Source organism: Lutjanus erythropterus, chromosome 19 (genome assembly GCF_056507025.1).
Source record: "Lutjanus erythropterus isolate fLutEry1 chromosome 19, fLutEry1.hap2, whole genome shotgun sequence".
Lineage (NCBI taxonomy): Eukaryota > Metazoa > Chordata > Actinopteri > Lutjaniformes > Lutjanidae > Lutjanus > Lutjanus erythropterus.
Window position 1 is genome coordinate 25,504,097 of NC_139335.1, and position 17,396 is coordinate 25,521,492.

At 40.7% G+C, this 17,396-nt stretch overlaps 1 protein-coding gene across 1 annotated transcript in view; it reads left to right on the top strand.

Annotated features, from left to right (window-relative positions):
• The window catches only part of mgat5b (alpha-1,6-mannosylglycoprotein 6-beta-N-acetylglucosaminyltransferase B), an 87,240-nt gene that overhangs the window by 12,383 nt on the left and 57,461 nt on the right, over window positions 1–17,396 (top strand). The window contains exons 3-4 of the mRNA XM_084744384.1: window positions 9,752–9,896; window positions 15,486–15,595. Coding sequence (XP_084600510.1) covers window positions 9,752–9,896; window positions 15,486–15,595 — 255 coding nt within the window. The remainder of the gene's footprint in view (window positions 1–9,751; window positions 9,897–15,485; window positions 15,596–17,396) is intronic.

Genomic DNA, 17,396 nt, shown 5'->3' on the forward strand with positions numbered 1-17,396 from the left:
ACATCCCGCCCAGTACTGCAATCCTTTCAAGTGAAATGCAGGCTGACTTTAGACCGTTTAGCTTGGCATTTTAGCCATTTTTACAGGAGGCTACTTGCTGCCAGAGCCATGTTGTAATGTTAAATAGTGGTTTGGTGATATTGGCATCTGTAACCAGTGTTGGGCGAGTTACTCAGGCAGTGTAATAAGCTACTTTTTACTTCTTTAAAAAGTAATATTACCTTGCTTGTTACTTGGTATCAAATGTAATACATTTCATTACTTGTTATATTACTATATTACTTTTGTACCTTGTTGGCGGCCTTGCAGCGCTCCAGAGTTGAACTGCTGGTCCACTGAACATCCAGAAAGCTTTTGTTATCTGTCCAGATGTCAGCTGGGTGGAAACAAAGCCCACCTCTCTAAGTGTGACCTTCAAGTTAGAGTCCATCACTGCATATTCTCTCTTGAGGAGCCAAACAAACTGAAAATAATGGCAGCACTTCCACCTGTGGAAAGTACATCTCTCTCCTTCATCCTACATCCTTCATTTAGCTTTTGGCTAGCAGCTGACCTGCCCCGACCTGCCACATTAAAAGTAACTCAAAAAGTAACTCAGTAACTCAGAGTTAAAATAGCAACTTAAACTAGAAAGAGTAACTTATGCTACTCATTACTGGAAAAAGAAATAATATTACAGTAATTAGATTACTGCCCAACACTGTTTGTAATGTCCACATCACAGGATAACCATTTCAGTCAACAGCTCAGGTGTGTTGCACCAAAATGAGGCACTGTAATCTGTGTGGATTTGGTATTGGAGGTGTTTGCTGTGCAGACTAAAGATGGATCTGATCCAGTCAGTCTCACAACCTATCAGTCTCCCTTTAATGGATTTAGCAGGTAATGGACTGGCGTTACTCTGGATTCAGATCAGTTTTACACAGTGCCACATGTTCATCTTTCCTCTTTGTAAATACTATGCTGGGCAGTGCGAATTGAGAATTGCAGTGTGTTAAATAGTAGTTTTTGCATCTGCTCAGATTTAGCATATAATACGTAGGGAAAAATGTTCCATCTTGCATGTGGATATACAGCTGGAGTGAAGAACTGTACTAACCACCTCACTTATAGTGTGACAATAAACTAGCATTTGCATTGTAGACCACATAATATCGGTATCAGCAGATATCAACATTCAGATATCAGAATCAGATCAGAACTAGAAAAAAGTGGATCAGTACATTTCTAGTCCAGATTTTCTAAAAATCAATCTAAATATGCCAAAAAAAAAACAGATTTGGGCTGGCAGTTTGAATGAGGCTGTATTTGCCAGGTGTGCTTTGCTGTTTTCACTGAAAAATCACACCGCCCTTGATCAGCTGACAGTATAGTTTAAAGCTGTGTTAAATCAATAAACGTAAGACTGCTGTGTTTCAGAGTGAGCAGTATAAGAAAACATCACCATGCTTCAAATTAAACGTGTTGGTCTACGTCTGCATACTGTGAGAAGGTCAAAAGAGATAACTAAGGGAAAAAGATAGATTCAGGTTTTAATTGAAGCTACAGAGAGCCTCACTTAAAGAAATAGCGCAGGTACTCTTCCCTTTTCCAGGCTGTCAGGTACAATAAGAGGAGCCGCACAGAGGAGATGTGACGGAGGTTTTTGGCTCTAATAGCTTCTGGATTGGGCAGCACCTCCACACCCCCCCTCTTCGGTGCCAAAAAAAAGAGAACCTCAATCTCAATCAGTCTTTTCTGTGATGAATATTTGAAAAAGGAATGAGAGGACAAGGAGTGGTCTATCCGTGCCTCTGTGTATGTGTGTAAGAGTGCAGAGCAGGAGGGAATGTATAAATTTATCCTGGTGACAGGTGAGATGTAGAGGTCTGACCCTCGGCTCCCTCAGTAAGAAACAGGGCAGCCAGCATGCATATAAGAGAAGACAGGATTTATTTATTTGGCTCTCAATTGTGCCAGTAGGGAGGTGAAAGAATCCCTAGATATAAATCAAGCATGACACACTGCAATAATCAATTGTTTTGTTGATGAATAAGCTACTAAATGTAGAAACACTGCATTTCCATTTTATTGAACCCATTTCCCAACCCCAAGCCCCAAAAAGTTGTGACGCAGTGTAAAATGTGAATAAAAACAGAATGCATTGATTTGCAAAGACACAAAGCACAAAGACAAGATATTTAATGTTCAAACTGATTATCTTCGTTTTTTGTAAATATACACTCATTCTGAATTTGAAACCTGTAACACATTACAAAAATGTTGTGACAGTCGCATTTTTACCACTGTGATACATCACTTTTTCTTATAACAACTATTTGAAATTTTGCAAGTGAAATTCTTTCTCATTCTTGCTTGATATACGACTTAAGGTCCTAAACAATCCGTAGTCTCTATCGTATGCACTTCATAATGCGCCACACATTTTCAGTGGGAGACTGGTGTGGACTGCAGGCAGGACGGTGCTGGTGATGGTGCCATTGAAGAGCCTGTCTCACTACTCGACAACAAAACAATGCAGTCATAGTCTTGCATTTATCTTGCATGTTCAACCTGTGCTAGAGAACAAAAAAAACAAAAACAAATTAAAAACAGTCAGTCATCAGTGTCTGCATAACACAATTATCCGTGTAATTGTATCACGCTTTCTGCATGCTGCGCAGCACCTGCATCACACCTGAGCCAGCAACTGAAATGTGTGGGGTGTTTTTTTAGTGAACCTTCACAGGCCACATCCTCCAGAACATGTAATAACAGTGGAGGGAGATTTTTTTTACCCCCTGGCAACATATAGTTAATTTGTTGTGTTGTACCTTGCAGTGTGATGAAAGTGTTGAGCAGCAGATCTGAGTTGGTCTTTTGTTAATTTTAGTATGGGAGCTTTTTGTTCTGGAAATTGGACAACTCATTTTCCTGCAGAAATAAGGCAAGACCAGTGTTAGTGCAGCAAGTTCATTACTTCTTTCTTACATCAATTGTTTGGTTCTGTGTGTGGCAGCTTTGCACATATTTTGCTGCTGCATTCTCTCCACAAGGTTTATTAAAGCTATGATCCAACCTACACTCGATTTCTGTGGATGATATTGTTATTGGGAGTAAAACAATTCTGACAGCACTATATCGGCCAATATTCTTCATTAGGAGTGTCACAATTAAAATATGAATTAGAAGAAATGAGCTTTCGCACTTCTGAAGAAAAAAACACTTATTGGTCGTTATATCACACTTGATACCATACAATGTTTTTTTTTTTTTTTCTTTTTTAGATCTTTCTAAAGAAGAATTGAAAGAAGAATTTGAAAATTTAAATGACGGTTGATAGGCCATAAAACGAATGATCTGTCGATCTTTACAAATCAAGACTGCAGTCTAATATAGAATATAGAAGAATATCTGATTAGATTAGACTCAACTTTTGTGTCATTGCTCATTGCATAAGACCACTGAGACAACAAAATGCAAATGAGCATCTAACCAGAAGTGCAAGAAGCAGTAAAGTGCAAAGTAATACCCACTGTTCACACATCTAAGCCAGAGCGTTCAACTGAAGCACCTGCTGATTCTGATGTTGTCTGTGGAGTTTAATGACGTATCTGTGATGAATTAAGAAAGATATTCAGTCTGTTGTGTTGTTTGATGATCTTTGAATTCAGTTCTGAGAGGCCATATCTAAATGAACCACATACAGACTGATAAACAAGCACTGGAACATCTTGCTGTTTCATTTGCACCTGCAACACCCGTCATTTCCTGGACCAGTTAATTTGTTTAAGTGAAAGGTCTCTGGAAGTGCCTGCGGGTTGAGCTTTATATGCAGGCAGTCGTTTTCTGGTGAGCTTTAGAAGCTTAATGAAATACTAATCGTAATATGGCCGTCATGTAAAATGATTTGATCACAAAGACTTCAAAGCCCAATTCACAGACCGAACAGGAAAGGTAGAGGCAAAGTTCACGAAGGTTGTTAATGAGAGCAGAACAGAACAGGCAGACAAAAAGACTCAAACACTGCCATGGTATGATGGACAAACCGGTGGGGATCTAAGGCTAGAGGGCAGGTACATACTGTTCAACTGAAGAACTGAAGAGAGAATTAGGAGCAGGTGTAACAGTGTGGGGATCAGGTGATGGACAGACCAGTTGAAAAGGACAGTTGCACACGCTTCCGTAGACTTCCGTTGTAATTGGGAAAAGCAGAAGCAGGCTCGTTTCCAGGACAAAACCACTGGGGCTGTACTAGTATCCCCAGTGCCGGCTGGCAACAGCAATGACAAACAGTGGGTGCTACAATCCAAGTGTGGTCCCCGATTAACAGATGATGCTGGAACACAACTGGGAAAAGTTGTAACAGTCTAAAGTGAATACAGTGTGTCATTCCTTTGCAGCAACAGTTTGCTGTGAGTCAGAACAGGATCAGTGATAAATCATCAACCTGTGCTGTGTAGAGAGCAGTACTGTTATGCACAGCCATTCACTGTCTTTACCTTCACTAAATCATCTGTGAATACCAGGCTAGTGTAGTACAACCGCACACACCTCTACACACATCAGACTGGTTGGTTATAACTCCATATTCTGCTTTTTATGAAGGAGATGTTAGATTGCCAGTGCTCAAAAGTAGCTCATGTTTTGTCTGTGACTGTTTCAGAACTATAGAAAGGCTGAGAGAGTATTTAATAATTGTCACAACTACAGTTCCCTTCCAATGATCTATATTCACCCTCACCCAGCCCTTTTGCATGTTGTGCTGCTGCACGTTTATGAACCAAACTAGAAGTTGCACATGGAGATGCACACCTCCAGAATACTCCCAAATGGAGGCAAGCTACAGACACTAGAGGCGCGTAACCTACCACCTCATTATTTACATTTATTATTCAATTTTAACCTCTCACCCTAATAGAATGGGCCTGGGCATAGGCAATGTATCGGAGACCAACCAGTTATTCTCAACTAGGTCTGTAACCAACTCAAAATTTGTTAGATTTGGTTGTTCAATGCAAAGATTTGACTCTCTTATTTTTTTTTTTTTTCAGTTCAGCACCACACTAAATTCCCATATCAGCCTATGAGTCTCATGTTTGAGCCTACCTCTAGTATTAATGCCTTTCTTTGTCGTCTGAACATCAGATTTCCACACAGTCAGAGAAAGTAAAAATGTGAGTCCTCATGCTCATAGTTCAAGTATAAAACCCCAGCACACCGCGGAGCGTCCCTCCTGCCGGCCTGCTGACAGCATCATCAGCCACTGCAGTGCTTCACCTGCTCCATATCTAAGTGAAGAAGCTGACTGAGGGGTCTCTGACTTATGATTAGAATATCTGACTTTCAGGTTTCAGCCCTATTCCAGACACTGAATGGTTCCACCAGTGAACTTGATTCATTTTGAGTGTTTCACAGGCACGATCACTGCATATGTATATATATATATGTGTGTGTTTTTTTTTTTTTTTTGACAAAAGCATTAGCTGACCTCTCATGAACTTAGTCAATAGTGATATTTTATGTAGTCAGCTGTATAATGTTTATGATACCAACAACAGCTGTGGAAGTTCATGGGTGGGAGAACAGACTGGAAATGAATGCTCAGCAGTCATCCATGAGCAGGTTTCAGCTCTGGTCGCGCCTGATAGAATAAAGGGACTCTGTAAAAACAGCTAGTTGAAGAATGAAATGGTAATTTTGAACATTTGTAGGGATTTCCTGACCTGCTTTCTGCCATCTTTCTCTCCCTGTAGGAAGCCAGATGAGTTTATCTAACCTCTCCCTGGACATATTATATAATAAAACATTTTGTTGAATGCAACTGGATGCCACGTATATTTTCCACTATTGACCAAACTTCTGTCTTGACTTAGCAACTGCTGTTGCTTGCATTAATTGATATTCACATCTTGTGCATATTTATGTAAATGTGTCATCATAAGATAACATTATGATGTGAGCAAGTATGACCACAGAAGTGTGAGAAAAATATTAGTGCAAACATAAAATGTAAATTTATTCTGTATTGTGGGAACAGTCCCCCTGACCGTCAAACACAGATAATGTTTTCATGCTGTCTCTTTGCATGACATGACATAAGCTAAATGAGCAGTGCATTGCCATGGTAAAAGTTGTGTTCACAGTTAAAATAATGTGTATATCTGTATTCAAGATAAAATGTCATTCTTAGTTTTTGAGCCTCAGTTCTGAGACTTTGGCAGTGCATGTGGCCAGCGAGCCTCCCTCAGGGCAGTTGTTTACAGCTGTTCAGCCACTGTTTCCCAGTGCAGGCTACAGTACATGGTAAATGGTGATCTAATTGGAATTTGTTCATAATATCGATTGTGCTGTGGCACTTCAGAAATTGAGTCGTTAAAGGAGATTAGCTGCCCTTTATTAAGCAGCTGATGAGGAACGAACAGAGTAGACTCTACATTTGCACACAGATACCATCAACTCCTGCTGCAACACTGTCAGCACACCGGTTGGACTGTGCATTGGAAAAAACACATTAGCCAACGATTCCCGAGAGGCGGCGGGAAGCAAGAGTAAAAGGCAGCCTGATGAACAGTTGATTGCAAACATATATAAGGCTCAGTTCTAAAAATGTACTGTGTAGGAAGGGTGCTCGGTCTCGGTAATGGTGATTTACGAGCACAGTGTGTGTGAGGAGCATTACTGTGAAAAAAAAGTGAATTCTTCCCACACTTAAGCCCAGAGGCTTTGTTTAGATGTAGTGCAGCAAGTACACTGGAACTGATAGAGGATCCTTTGAACTTCTCCACAAATATTCTCACGAATAAATGCACACAAGAGGAGCAGAATAATTGTAGGTTAAGAATTGTTTCCATAGATTTTTGTGCTCAAGGTTTGGTGCTGCAGTTACAAGTGACAGGACGATGTTTACTTGAAAAATATAGTAATACAGTGCCCTGCAGTGCTTTACTCATTCCTAAACCTCATCTCCTTTCCTATCGTGTATCATTCTTCTTTTAAAATGTATTGATAAACTGCTGCTATAAAGCTACGAGTCTGAATGGGAATTCATTTAGTCTCTCTCTCCTGCTGTCTGTGGAAGGAAAAATTGTTGTCTAACTGCTGAATTATTCAAAGGGAGACGTCTTTAGGCCAGTTTGACTGAAGATATTCTAGAAATGACTGAAACTGTGCTAAGCCAAAGCAGAAAATATGTACAGGCAATAAAGAGAAGAGATTTAGAGGGATATCTGGGCTCTCCCTAACACAATTTCACTTTTGAATTATACCGCTGCAACTTTTTCTGTTTCTGATGCCAAGTGCGTTTCTTCCTTTTATAAACCTCAGTCACACATATACACACACACACACACAGACCGAGAGAAGTGTGAGATTTCTCTCTTGGTCCTTATTTTATTTACTGGTGATGTAATAGAATTTCTTCTTAGAGAAAGGTGACTTTGACCCGGGCAGTGATGAATGAACCCTGACAGGAGAAGTGAGTGTGCACACATTGCAGTTTCTAAAGCCTAATGCAATTGATGAGGGAACGGCGAGAGGTGAGGCTTTATTTTCACTCGCAGTCCCCAAGAAAATGAGGCTGTTGTCGGTTTCTGCCGTTTTTTCCTCATGGGTTCAAATTACAAGTTCACTCCCAAGCAGCGGCGGAAAAAGCGGCAGGGCAGGGGCAAAAAAAGATTAAAAGGGCACCAGCTGCGCATGGGGTGGGGCAACAGCACGGCAAAAGTTGTGATGCATTTGTGGTTCAACGGTTGCAATCTCTGGTTTAGATTAAAAATGTATCATTATGTGACTTAGAGTAAAACACACAAGGAACTATTAACTATCCATTTACGAGCATGTAGAGGTTATCTAATTTTCTAGCATGTAGGGCAGCTGATGTTGCACTGCATTGCATTTTATACATTGGAAGAGCACTGTAGAAGGCACTTAATACTACATTTTGTCTAATGGAAAGGTACTCTAGAGCAGTGGCTCACAACCTGGGGGTCGCAACCCCCTAGCGGCCGCTAAATGGTTGTGGAGAATCAAATAAAATAACATCAACAAAAAAATAACACATTGTGACAAGCAGTACAGAATAAGCTCTCAGCCTCTTAATAAGACTTAATAGGACAAGCACTCAAAAATATGCAAAATACAGCTGGCCTCAAAAAATGTAGCCGCTACCTCATTAATGGTTAAAACTATAAACCAGCACTAAAATGACAATTACAGACATAAAACACCAAGTTCTGAACAGACACTAACAAAACAACATTTGCATGTTGTAATGTAAAATAGCAAATGGGAATGGGATTAGACCAGAGAATGGTTTTTACATCACATTACCAGTGATATAGCGTGAATTTGGTAGCTTTCATGTGGCATACAGTGATTCAGTAACAGTCTCAGGCAGATGGGATGGGTGGTTGTGAACACCAACCTGATTTTTCTGGGGGGCCTGACTTGAAAGAATTGAAAACCACTGGTGTAGAGGACACTGTATCATGTTTTATCCACCAAATGAGCACCCTAGAAGACACTTTATCACATTTTATCCTCACCTTAGGTAGCAATAAGGTCCCCTACTCCGCTCTAAGTCCACCAGTCCTAAGCACAGCGTTATTTTTCTTGATTATTTGAATTTCCTTCATCAAAATTGACATTTTGTGCAAAGAATTGTTTTCTTCCTGAGCCCTTTGGTGATTTTGCACTGTGATGCACTGTGTGTTAATAATTACACTCTGCATCGAGTGCAGAGCTTAAAGTGATCAAAGAAAACAGTGCAGGTCAGACCCTTGACTCACTAGTGAAGCAGTCTGAGACCTGCTCTGACCTCAATGTTTGTAGCTGCAGGCTCTTTAATTGACTAGGTGTTCGCTAACGGCATCAGTCTGGTTTACCACCAGTCAGGTCGTTAATAATCTGAGCCGAGCGGGAAGACAAAACCAATACTGTCAGACTAATTTGCCTGTTCCTGTGTTTTGCTGGAAAGCCAGCCCCTGGTGAGCTGCTGTTTTGGTAATGAAGGTCGAAAGAAAATAGAAACTGAAGTGGTGTTTTTAAAGTAAACCAATGGTAAAATGGGACATAAAATAAATGGATTTCAAATGTGACCTTGAGTTGGTCTGTGCTACATTTGTGAATTTAAACTGCTCGTACACTAAACCATTTCAGAGAGAAAACCAGAGGAGGAAGCAGTTTATTTTATTCCTGTGACCTTGTTTTCTGCATTGGAGAAAAAAAATTGACATTTTATAATTAACTAAACAATTAATCGAGACAATAATTGACAGATCAATGGACAATGAAAATATTTCTTAGTTGCAGTCACAGACATTTGTGGATGTTATCTTGGGCTTTGGAAAACACTGATCAACATTTTTCACCATTTTCTTATTTTGCCCACAACCTAGAGGTATTCAGTTTACTGTCATGAAGGTTAAAGAGACCGAAAATTAAAAAAGCTGGAATCAGGCAATTGTGACTTTTTTCTTAAAAAATGACTCAAAATGATCAATTGATTATCAAAATAAGTGATTAATTTAATTGCCGATTCAATTAATCATTGCAGTCCTCGTGACTTTACATAGAAAATTTCTGAACCATGGCATAAAATTCACTCTTGAATCTTATTTTAAAATATAATTTACTCTTTGTCACTTCGCTCTTTTTCCCAGAATGACTTCTTTCTCACCTTCATTCTTCGTCCTCGCTCTTTTCCATCGCTTTGATTTACCTTGGTAATATTTGCCCTGTACTATCCGTCCGTCTCCGTGTGTTTTTTCAGTGCTTGGCGGTCAAGAATCTCGGGGGGTGCTGAGGAAAATCAGTGACATGCTGGAGGTCATTATGAAGAGGATGGATGCTCTGTCTAAACTGGGAAACACCACAGATACCCACAGGCTGGATGAGCTCAGCTCGGCCCTGGACAGGTACAACATCTTGGTTCCTAATGCCTGTCGAATGTGTTTTACATGACATACAGCCGGTGTAACCTGCTGTCATGTAGGTTGTCTCAGGGAGGCACACTGTATATATTACCGGCACAAACATTAGGAAATTGCAGCAGGCTGGTGAAGTGTTATTCTCATTCTTTAAGAGGAATGGCACTTACTGCTTCGGCTCATCTCCGCCTTAAGGAGCTCTTTTCAACTGTACGTCAGGCAGAGTGAGTAATACAGGTTGACTAGAAGTGGTGTGTATTTGGGTGAAATTTCTGTCTTCAATCTCGGTGTGTACTAGAACTTTAATCAGGCTGGAAAAGTTGAGCCTGAAAAAGCCCAAGCCCGACAAAATTCTGTCCGAACCCATCCCTCATTAGCATGTTTTAGCCCAAACCCAATTATAGCCTGACATTTCTCTTAACAAGCTTCCTTCTATGAGCCAAGCAGTAGGAGATGGCAGTGGCAGGGACAATATGTGGGGGGGGGGGGTGGGAGGATTGACGACCAAATTGGGGAGTGAAAAGAAAAAGATAATTATTGTAATGCAAATAATATTACAGCCCAAACCAATGTAGGCCCATGAAATATGTGAGGAATATGGCCCGAACCGACCCAAACCTGTTGGGTCCCGTCGGATTCGGGCACAGGTCTCAAGTGCCAGTGTGTACCTCAAACTCCACACAAAAGGGTCATGGATTAAAACTTTATACTGATACACCAAAAGTACTTTAAGTATGGATGTAAACAAAAGGTATGATTGTAAAACACAATTCATATAATTGTGATATGAAAAAACAGAGAGAAAGAAAAGTGACTTGACAAAATGCATGGCATGAATTGATTTACGTATGTACAACTGCAAAACAAAAGCAATGCAGCTGTCTCTAGCAGTCATTTTATAAAATAAAATTAACATAATATAATTAACTGTGTAATATTGCGGTAGATATCATCACAGTCTGTTATGGAATTGAGACTTTTTTATTGTAATATGTGATATATTGTTACATCCTTAATTTTAAGTTGACAGTTTAGTTTCATTCTTGACTTTGGAAACAACAGTTGACAAAATAATATCACCACGATGCCGTTCAGGGGCTGTCCATCATATAACATGATCTCCACTAGCAGAGTTTGGCTGATAGTATTGTACTTAAAATACTGAGATCTATATATTATTCTGCAAGAATGGGGAAAACTCCCTCAACTGGAAATTTGTATGTTGTGAGAACATGTAATGTAAAAATCTAAATGATCTACTGGTGATATCTAAGTTAAGACATTACAACAGTATTAGGTTTGCAGTGTGAATATCCAGGTCCTCTGGCTTGTGCAGATGTGATCCAGTTATTATGACAGGCCTCCTTCTGGCGAGAGCCAACCTGCCCAAAAAGGACTCTTAATTAACTGATCGAGGGCATTTAACTTATTTAAAATCAGCAAAATTGAAAAGTTTTTGAGGCGAGGAAGATAAGGTGAAGTAGAAAGCTGGGGGAACAGGCTGGGAAAGAGCAGTAGCTAAAGGCTGTCAAGACTGAACTTCAGGCAGTCTGCAGGATATTCTGTTTAGGCTTCCAGCTCAACCTGTGCGCTAAAGGTGAATTTCATTGGCATATTAATGGTGAGATAAAAAACAGAGAGGCTGAAGAGGACCTGAGACATACAGTGTGAGGAAAGGAAAGCGGGGCAAGTACGGAGCCCTGGGGCATCCCAGTAGAGCAGGCGCATGCTGCGAAAAGAGCCTTGTGCTGCGGAAACCTGGTGTTGAAGAAGATGATATGTGTAAGAACAAACCCCATCCCACTCCCTGGGCAGCTGGAGAAATGAAAGAGACTGTCATATTAAAAAAAAAAGGAAGAGCAGAGGTCTTGCTGGACAAGTTGAAGCTGCCAGCCCTGAGTTGTGTGCGCTCTGCGGTTGCCGTGGCAACAGACCCTTTTCATGTGCCCGCACCTGCTCGGGGTTTGAGGAGGGGAGGCTTCCTCCTGTTTCTGCCTTTGCTGTGCGTTTCCATCCTGGACATCGCCTGCCTTTCCCACACAGCCGGGAAGGATCTCTTCTGAAATCCTCTTCAGTAACACCTGCACCGCCACACACAGCAACGGTAACCACCTCTGACGCCACATTAAAAGGCGCTGCAATAACATTTGCAATTAACAGTATGTCTCACCACTGCGGTACTGCTGCAGAAATAATGAACAATGACAGAAGAGGTGCTCAGCCTCACCTGACCTGACTTTTCAAAGCCCGGGGGGAGATATTTGTTGTACTCTGGCCAAAACTCTGCATGTAATTATTTTTATCTGCGGTTTGATATTACACTAACAGAATTTAATTTTCTCCACAAAATGCCCTGTGGATATACTGTCACATAGTTCTAACAATCATTTAATTGGCCTCTTAGGGACTAAACTGGAAATGCTACGGTGACAAAGGCCAAATAGTTTTAAAACCAACTTGGTGGTAAAAAATGTATGTCCTGCTGATACTTTTGGGCGATTAAAAAAAGACACCACGGCACAGGGTCAAGGTTGACCCCGGAGATTTGTGTGAGCTCTTCAGGCAGGTAAAACTTTGCCCACGTGGTGTACTGGTAAAAAGCAATTAGGATGTCCTCTTGCTCCTCACCAGCTGATAGGCCCTCCTGGGTTAGAGTCCCTGCAGTGTAAATACGGGATGGCTCAGTGTGAGGCTGCAGATGTCTGTCTGCAGTAGCAGACAGTCAGAGCTTCATGCCATAATAATCATTGCGATGTGTGTATGTACTTTAGTGTGCCGTGTGTCAGTGTGTCCGTGTAATTGGCAATTAATTTGTGCTGACCTGCTGGTTAAAAGCACAGAAGACAAGGTTTGGCTACCACTCGGCTCCAGGGAACAACCGTGGACAAATGAAATGGGAGTTCAGGATTGTGTTAAGTTTTGCATATAAGCACAGTTAGATTGCTTTCCCCTGGCACACGCACAGAAATACATGCTGCCTCAATGAAATCAGAGTTTTTAACTGCTTGATCTGCATGCGACTCAGAAACACTTTTCCACTCGTTGGTGCGAGTTTCCTGAGTTTACATATTCAGAGCTGCTTAATGAGAAATGTAAATCCCAGAAATACTACTACACAGCAAGAGAAGCTCATTAAAAAGATTCATTTATTGTTTGTATCCATGTAAAACAGGGCAATGATACAGTGGTTCCACGAGTGAATGTCGGTTGATTGTAAGAAAAGCAGCACAAGTCGTTAAAGCTGTGCTGCAGAAGTTTAGGAGGTTAAGATTTACTTTTCTCTTCATTTGCTGCTTGTCAGATGATATCCAGTGGGTGTGAATATGTGCTGAGTTGTGTCGAGACGAGGATCACACCGCAAAGCACCATTTTCCACCATTTTAATGGGATCCACCAGTAACTGCAAACATAAAGTATTTAAAAGCTTTTCTCTTGCAAAATACTCTGCAAAGTTCAGCTAGCAAGTGCAACACAGAGTCTGAAAATAAGATGATCGCTCCTGCACATTTAATGGGCAGCACCCCTACATGGCAACAACCACAATAAAGCAAATATCAAATAAAAAAAAAAAAGCAGTTTCAATACAAAAATTTCAACCCGTCTCCACCCAGATTTTAAAGAAACTTGTAATGCTGAAACAATTAATTGATTATTGAATCAAAAGAATATCAGTTCAGTCCTTTATAAAGCAAATTTGTTTGTAATTTGGAAATTACATTACGTTTGTGTTTTGGACTGTTGGTCAGACAAGACGAGCAGTTTGGGTGCTGGAGAAAAAAATTTACGATTTTCTGAAAATTTCATAGATCAATTGATTATCTCAATAATTGTTAGCTGTGGCTCCAGCTACCATATTCAGTTTATCTATTAGTTGATCAACAGTAAAAGGTGTCGGCAACAATTTGGAAAATCAGTTTAAGTAAGTAACATTCAAAGCAAAATGGTGAAAATTCACTGGTTTCAGGTTCTCTAATGTGAACATTTTCTGGTTTTCCTAGTCTATGACAGAAAAACTAAATATTTTCACTAGTTTCTGACATTTTATAGATGAGTTACATGTAAGTAGTTACTCTCCAGCACTGCCAGTATCCTATTAGACATTAATTATTAGTCAGAATGGATATCTGTGCCAAGTTTGAAGAAATTCCTTCACAGGGTTCCTGAAATATCGCGTTCACAACACAATTTAATCATTTCATCATTCAGTCCAAGTGGATATTTGTGGCAAGTTTGAAGAAATTCCCTCAAGATGTTCTCGTCTTGTTCTCTCGTCACCAGCAAGGAGGCATAAAAACAACTTTTTTCCAAAAAATGGGGAATTAAAAGAGGTCCCTCTGCATGCAGTCATGAATGTGCACAGAAAATTAGGCTGATGGGTCCAGTACTATGCAAGACAAGCTGCAGACAAGCTCCAGATCTGTTGTCTGCAAGTGACGGCATGATCCCCTCCAGACAGAGATAGTAATCTTTACTTGTGGCATTACTACCCTCATAAAGAGTTGCTGGCTTAACACTGCTGCACATTAGTAAATCTCTGAGAGTTACAGTCAACCCGACTTTTAAACTGATCTTTTTCTTTCAGACACCAATTTTTTTAAGCTGAGAAAAGACAGAGGTGTTTCTCAAGAATATTTTATAATTCATTGCATAAATCCATTAACCGTTAATGCAGGTAACTGCGGTGCATTCCTAAGGAGTTGCGGCAAATACTGAAACATTTGGCCTCTTTTCTTTGAAGGCACATTGTTACACAGAAAGATAAAATTTGGCAGGATATCTCTTCTCCTTGGGTGTTTGCACCTTGTAGAGCAGTAAATGTTTTGTGGGATTTGATTCTGGTGAGACTGCACATATGTAGTAGCAGGTCTTAGATTATATTTAGATAAAACTAGGCTCTCGGGTGTGATGAAACTTTACTAACACTGAGGTTGGACACAGTTTCTGATCATTTGCTGTTGCTCTCTCTGTAATAGAGATGTTACAGATTTCCAAAATCTCTTCTTACTCCAACACCGCACCATAATATAAATCGCTGTTCTATATTCCCTCTGCGTTTCATCATCCATATCTCCATGCTCATTGTAAATATTGGCTCTTGATTGTTGTGCCAACAGCTCTTAGGCCACAGAGGTCAAGAGCAGGGAAACACATTTGCTAACAACCTAATTGTCTTCTGTTTTTATTTCCCTCGGGGACCTGCTTTTAATATGCCGAGTTACTTTTTTTATCTCAACAAATAAATTATCTGTCAGTGTTTAAAAGCTTTTTCGATTTCACGCCTCAAGTTCTAGACAATTAGCATTTCTTCCACTGCTTCACGCTCACTGTGAAGGCTGGAAAAACAACAAATACTGCTGGGATGGAAGGAAGCTATAAAAGACATATAGTGTCCTCTTTCTTTTGAAGGTGCCTGGTTGCAGTTTGAAGAGCATTACAAGATGGTTATTACTAGCATATTTTTAGATATTCTTTTCATCCCTTTGTGTGTGTGTGTGTGTGTGTGTGTGTGTGTGTGTGTGTGTGTGTGTGTGTGTGTGTGTGTGTGTGTGTCTGTTTGTGTTTGACAACCATGATCAGAATTCAACCTATAGGACTAGTGGAACGAATCCAGGCCATCGCCCAGAACATGTCTGACATGGCGGTGAGGGTGGAGCAGATCCTACAGCGCAGCATGGCCAGCAACAGAGGTACAATTTAAAGCACTGATGCACACACACACACACACACAGTTGTTTCTCCATCACTTCAGTGGACATTACAGACTTAGCCTAACTCTACCCATAAGGACTACTTGCCTAACTGTAGCTGTTACCGTAATCTTAAAGGGACAGTTGAAATAGTCATTTCCCCACTGGCCTGTAGTGCTATTTATCCATCTAGACTTTTGGTGTGAGTTTCAGAGTTTTCCAGAGAGTTTTTGGCCGTAGAGATATCTGCCTTCTCTCCAGTGTAATGGGACGAAGTGGCACTCATTTTGTGGTGCTCAAACCACCAGAAAAATACATTTCAAAAACTCACAAACAGTGTCTCTGTCCAGAAATCATGACACATTTACTCAAGATAATCCACAGACTTTGCTGTGAGCAGTTTCATGTACTTTCTCTCTGCAGTAGCATCTACTGGCAGTACTTTGGAAAACAGAACTACTTTCTTTTCTGTTACTAAGAAAGTAGTTCCTATGTGAAACCGCTTACAAAAAGGACTGTGTATTATTTTGAGTAATCAGGTCATGATTTGTGGAAAGAGAGAGTGGTGTTGAATTTTTCAAATGTATTTTTTGAGCACCACAAGCAGAACGCCCTTTAGCCCCATTATATTGGACAGAAGGCAGATATCTCTATCGCCAATATCGCCAAGATGGATAAATAGCACTACTTGTCATGGGAAAAATATGTATGAGTGTCACTTTAACCTAAACCTAACCAAAGTCATCACCCTAAATTTTGTGTTTTATGATCACAGGGAAGGCCAGTCCCCATAATATGAGTGACCACATTTATTTCCCCACAACACAAATACGTGTGCACAGACACACACAGCCTGACCTGCCCACACACACACACACACACACACACACACACACACACACACACACACACACACACACCTGGAGAATACCAAATATAGCTGTAGCTCCTCAGATGAATTCCCTCCCCTGCCCCCTGTCCATTTCAAATCCGTCCAATCTGGAGACACTTTTCCTCTCTCCCCACATAATCCCGACTGTCATGCCCGGATCCAGTCGAACACTTGAATGCATAATTTGTGTCTTACGTGCACGTGCTGGTTGATCATACAGAACATGACAGACATTACTCACGGCACATTAACCGTTCAAATAGCAAACCACCGTTTATAGTAGGGTGGAGGAGCTCGCGTGCGGCGCAGTGCTCCTTTGTTGTTGCCATATCATAAGCACACGACATGCAGAATGTTTAAATCATGATGATGAATTACCGCCTGGTTAATGGGATCCAGGCCTGTCTGCTTTCTTTATTGGCCTTCATTCTCAATTTCTTTATTGGACAGAATAGAAATCGGACAGCGTGATTTAATTCAGAATCAATTTCTCTCCTGTATCCACTACGTTGCACTTCATGACTGGAAACCATTCAGCTCACAGTCTCATTAAAACGGCGTCAGATAATTTGTCTGTTGTCATAATGTCTGATACCATTTAAATAAGGCTGATCCGAACCTGGCTAAGTTTTGACAGTGGCAGGCAGCAGCACTTTTCATCGTGAGAGGTCTGTCGTTATCATGCTAATCAGACAGAATGGCTGGCAATTATTTGTCTGTGATTGTGCTCTTCGACGCTTGGCAGGATGCTGGCGGAGGAGCTGCAACTGCTCCTTTAATTGGGCCTTCTAGTGCCGGGCTTCAGGGAGAAGAAAGAGAGGGGAGAGGCGGAAAGGAAAAAGGAAAGAGAGGTGCAGAAAGAAACAGGAAAGATGGGGGAAGGAAAAAAAGGGTGCAAGAAAGAGAGGG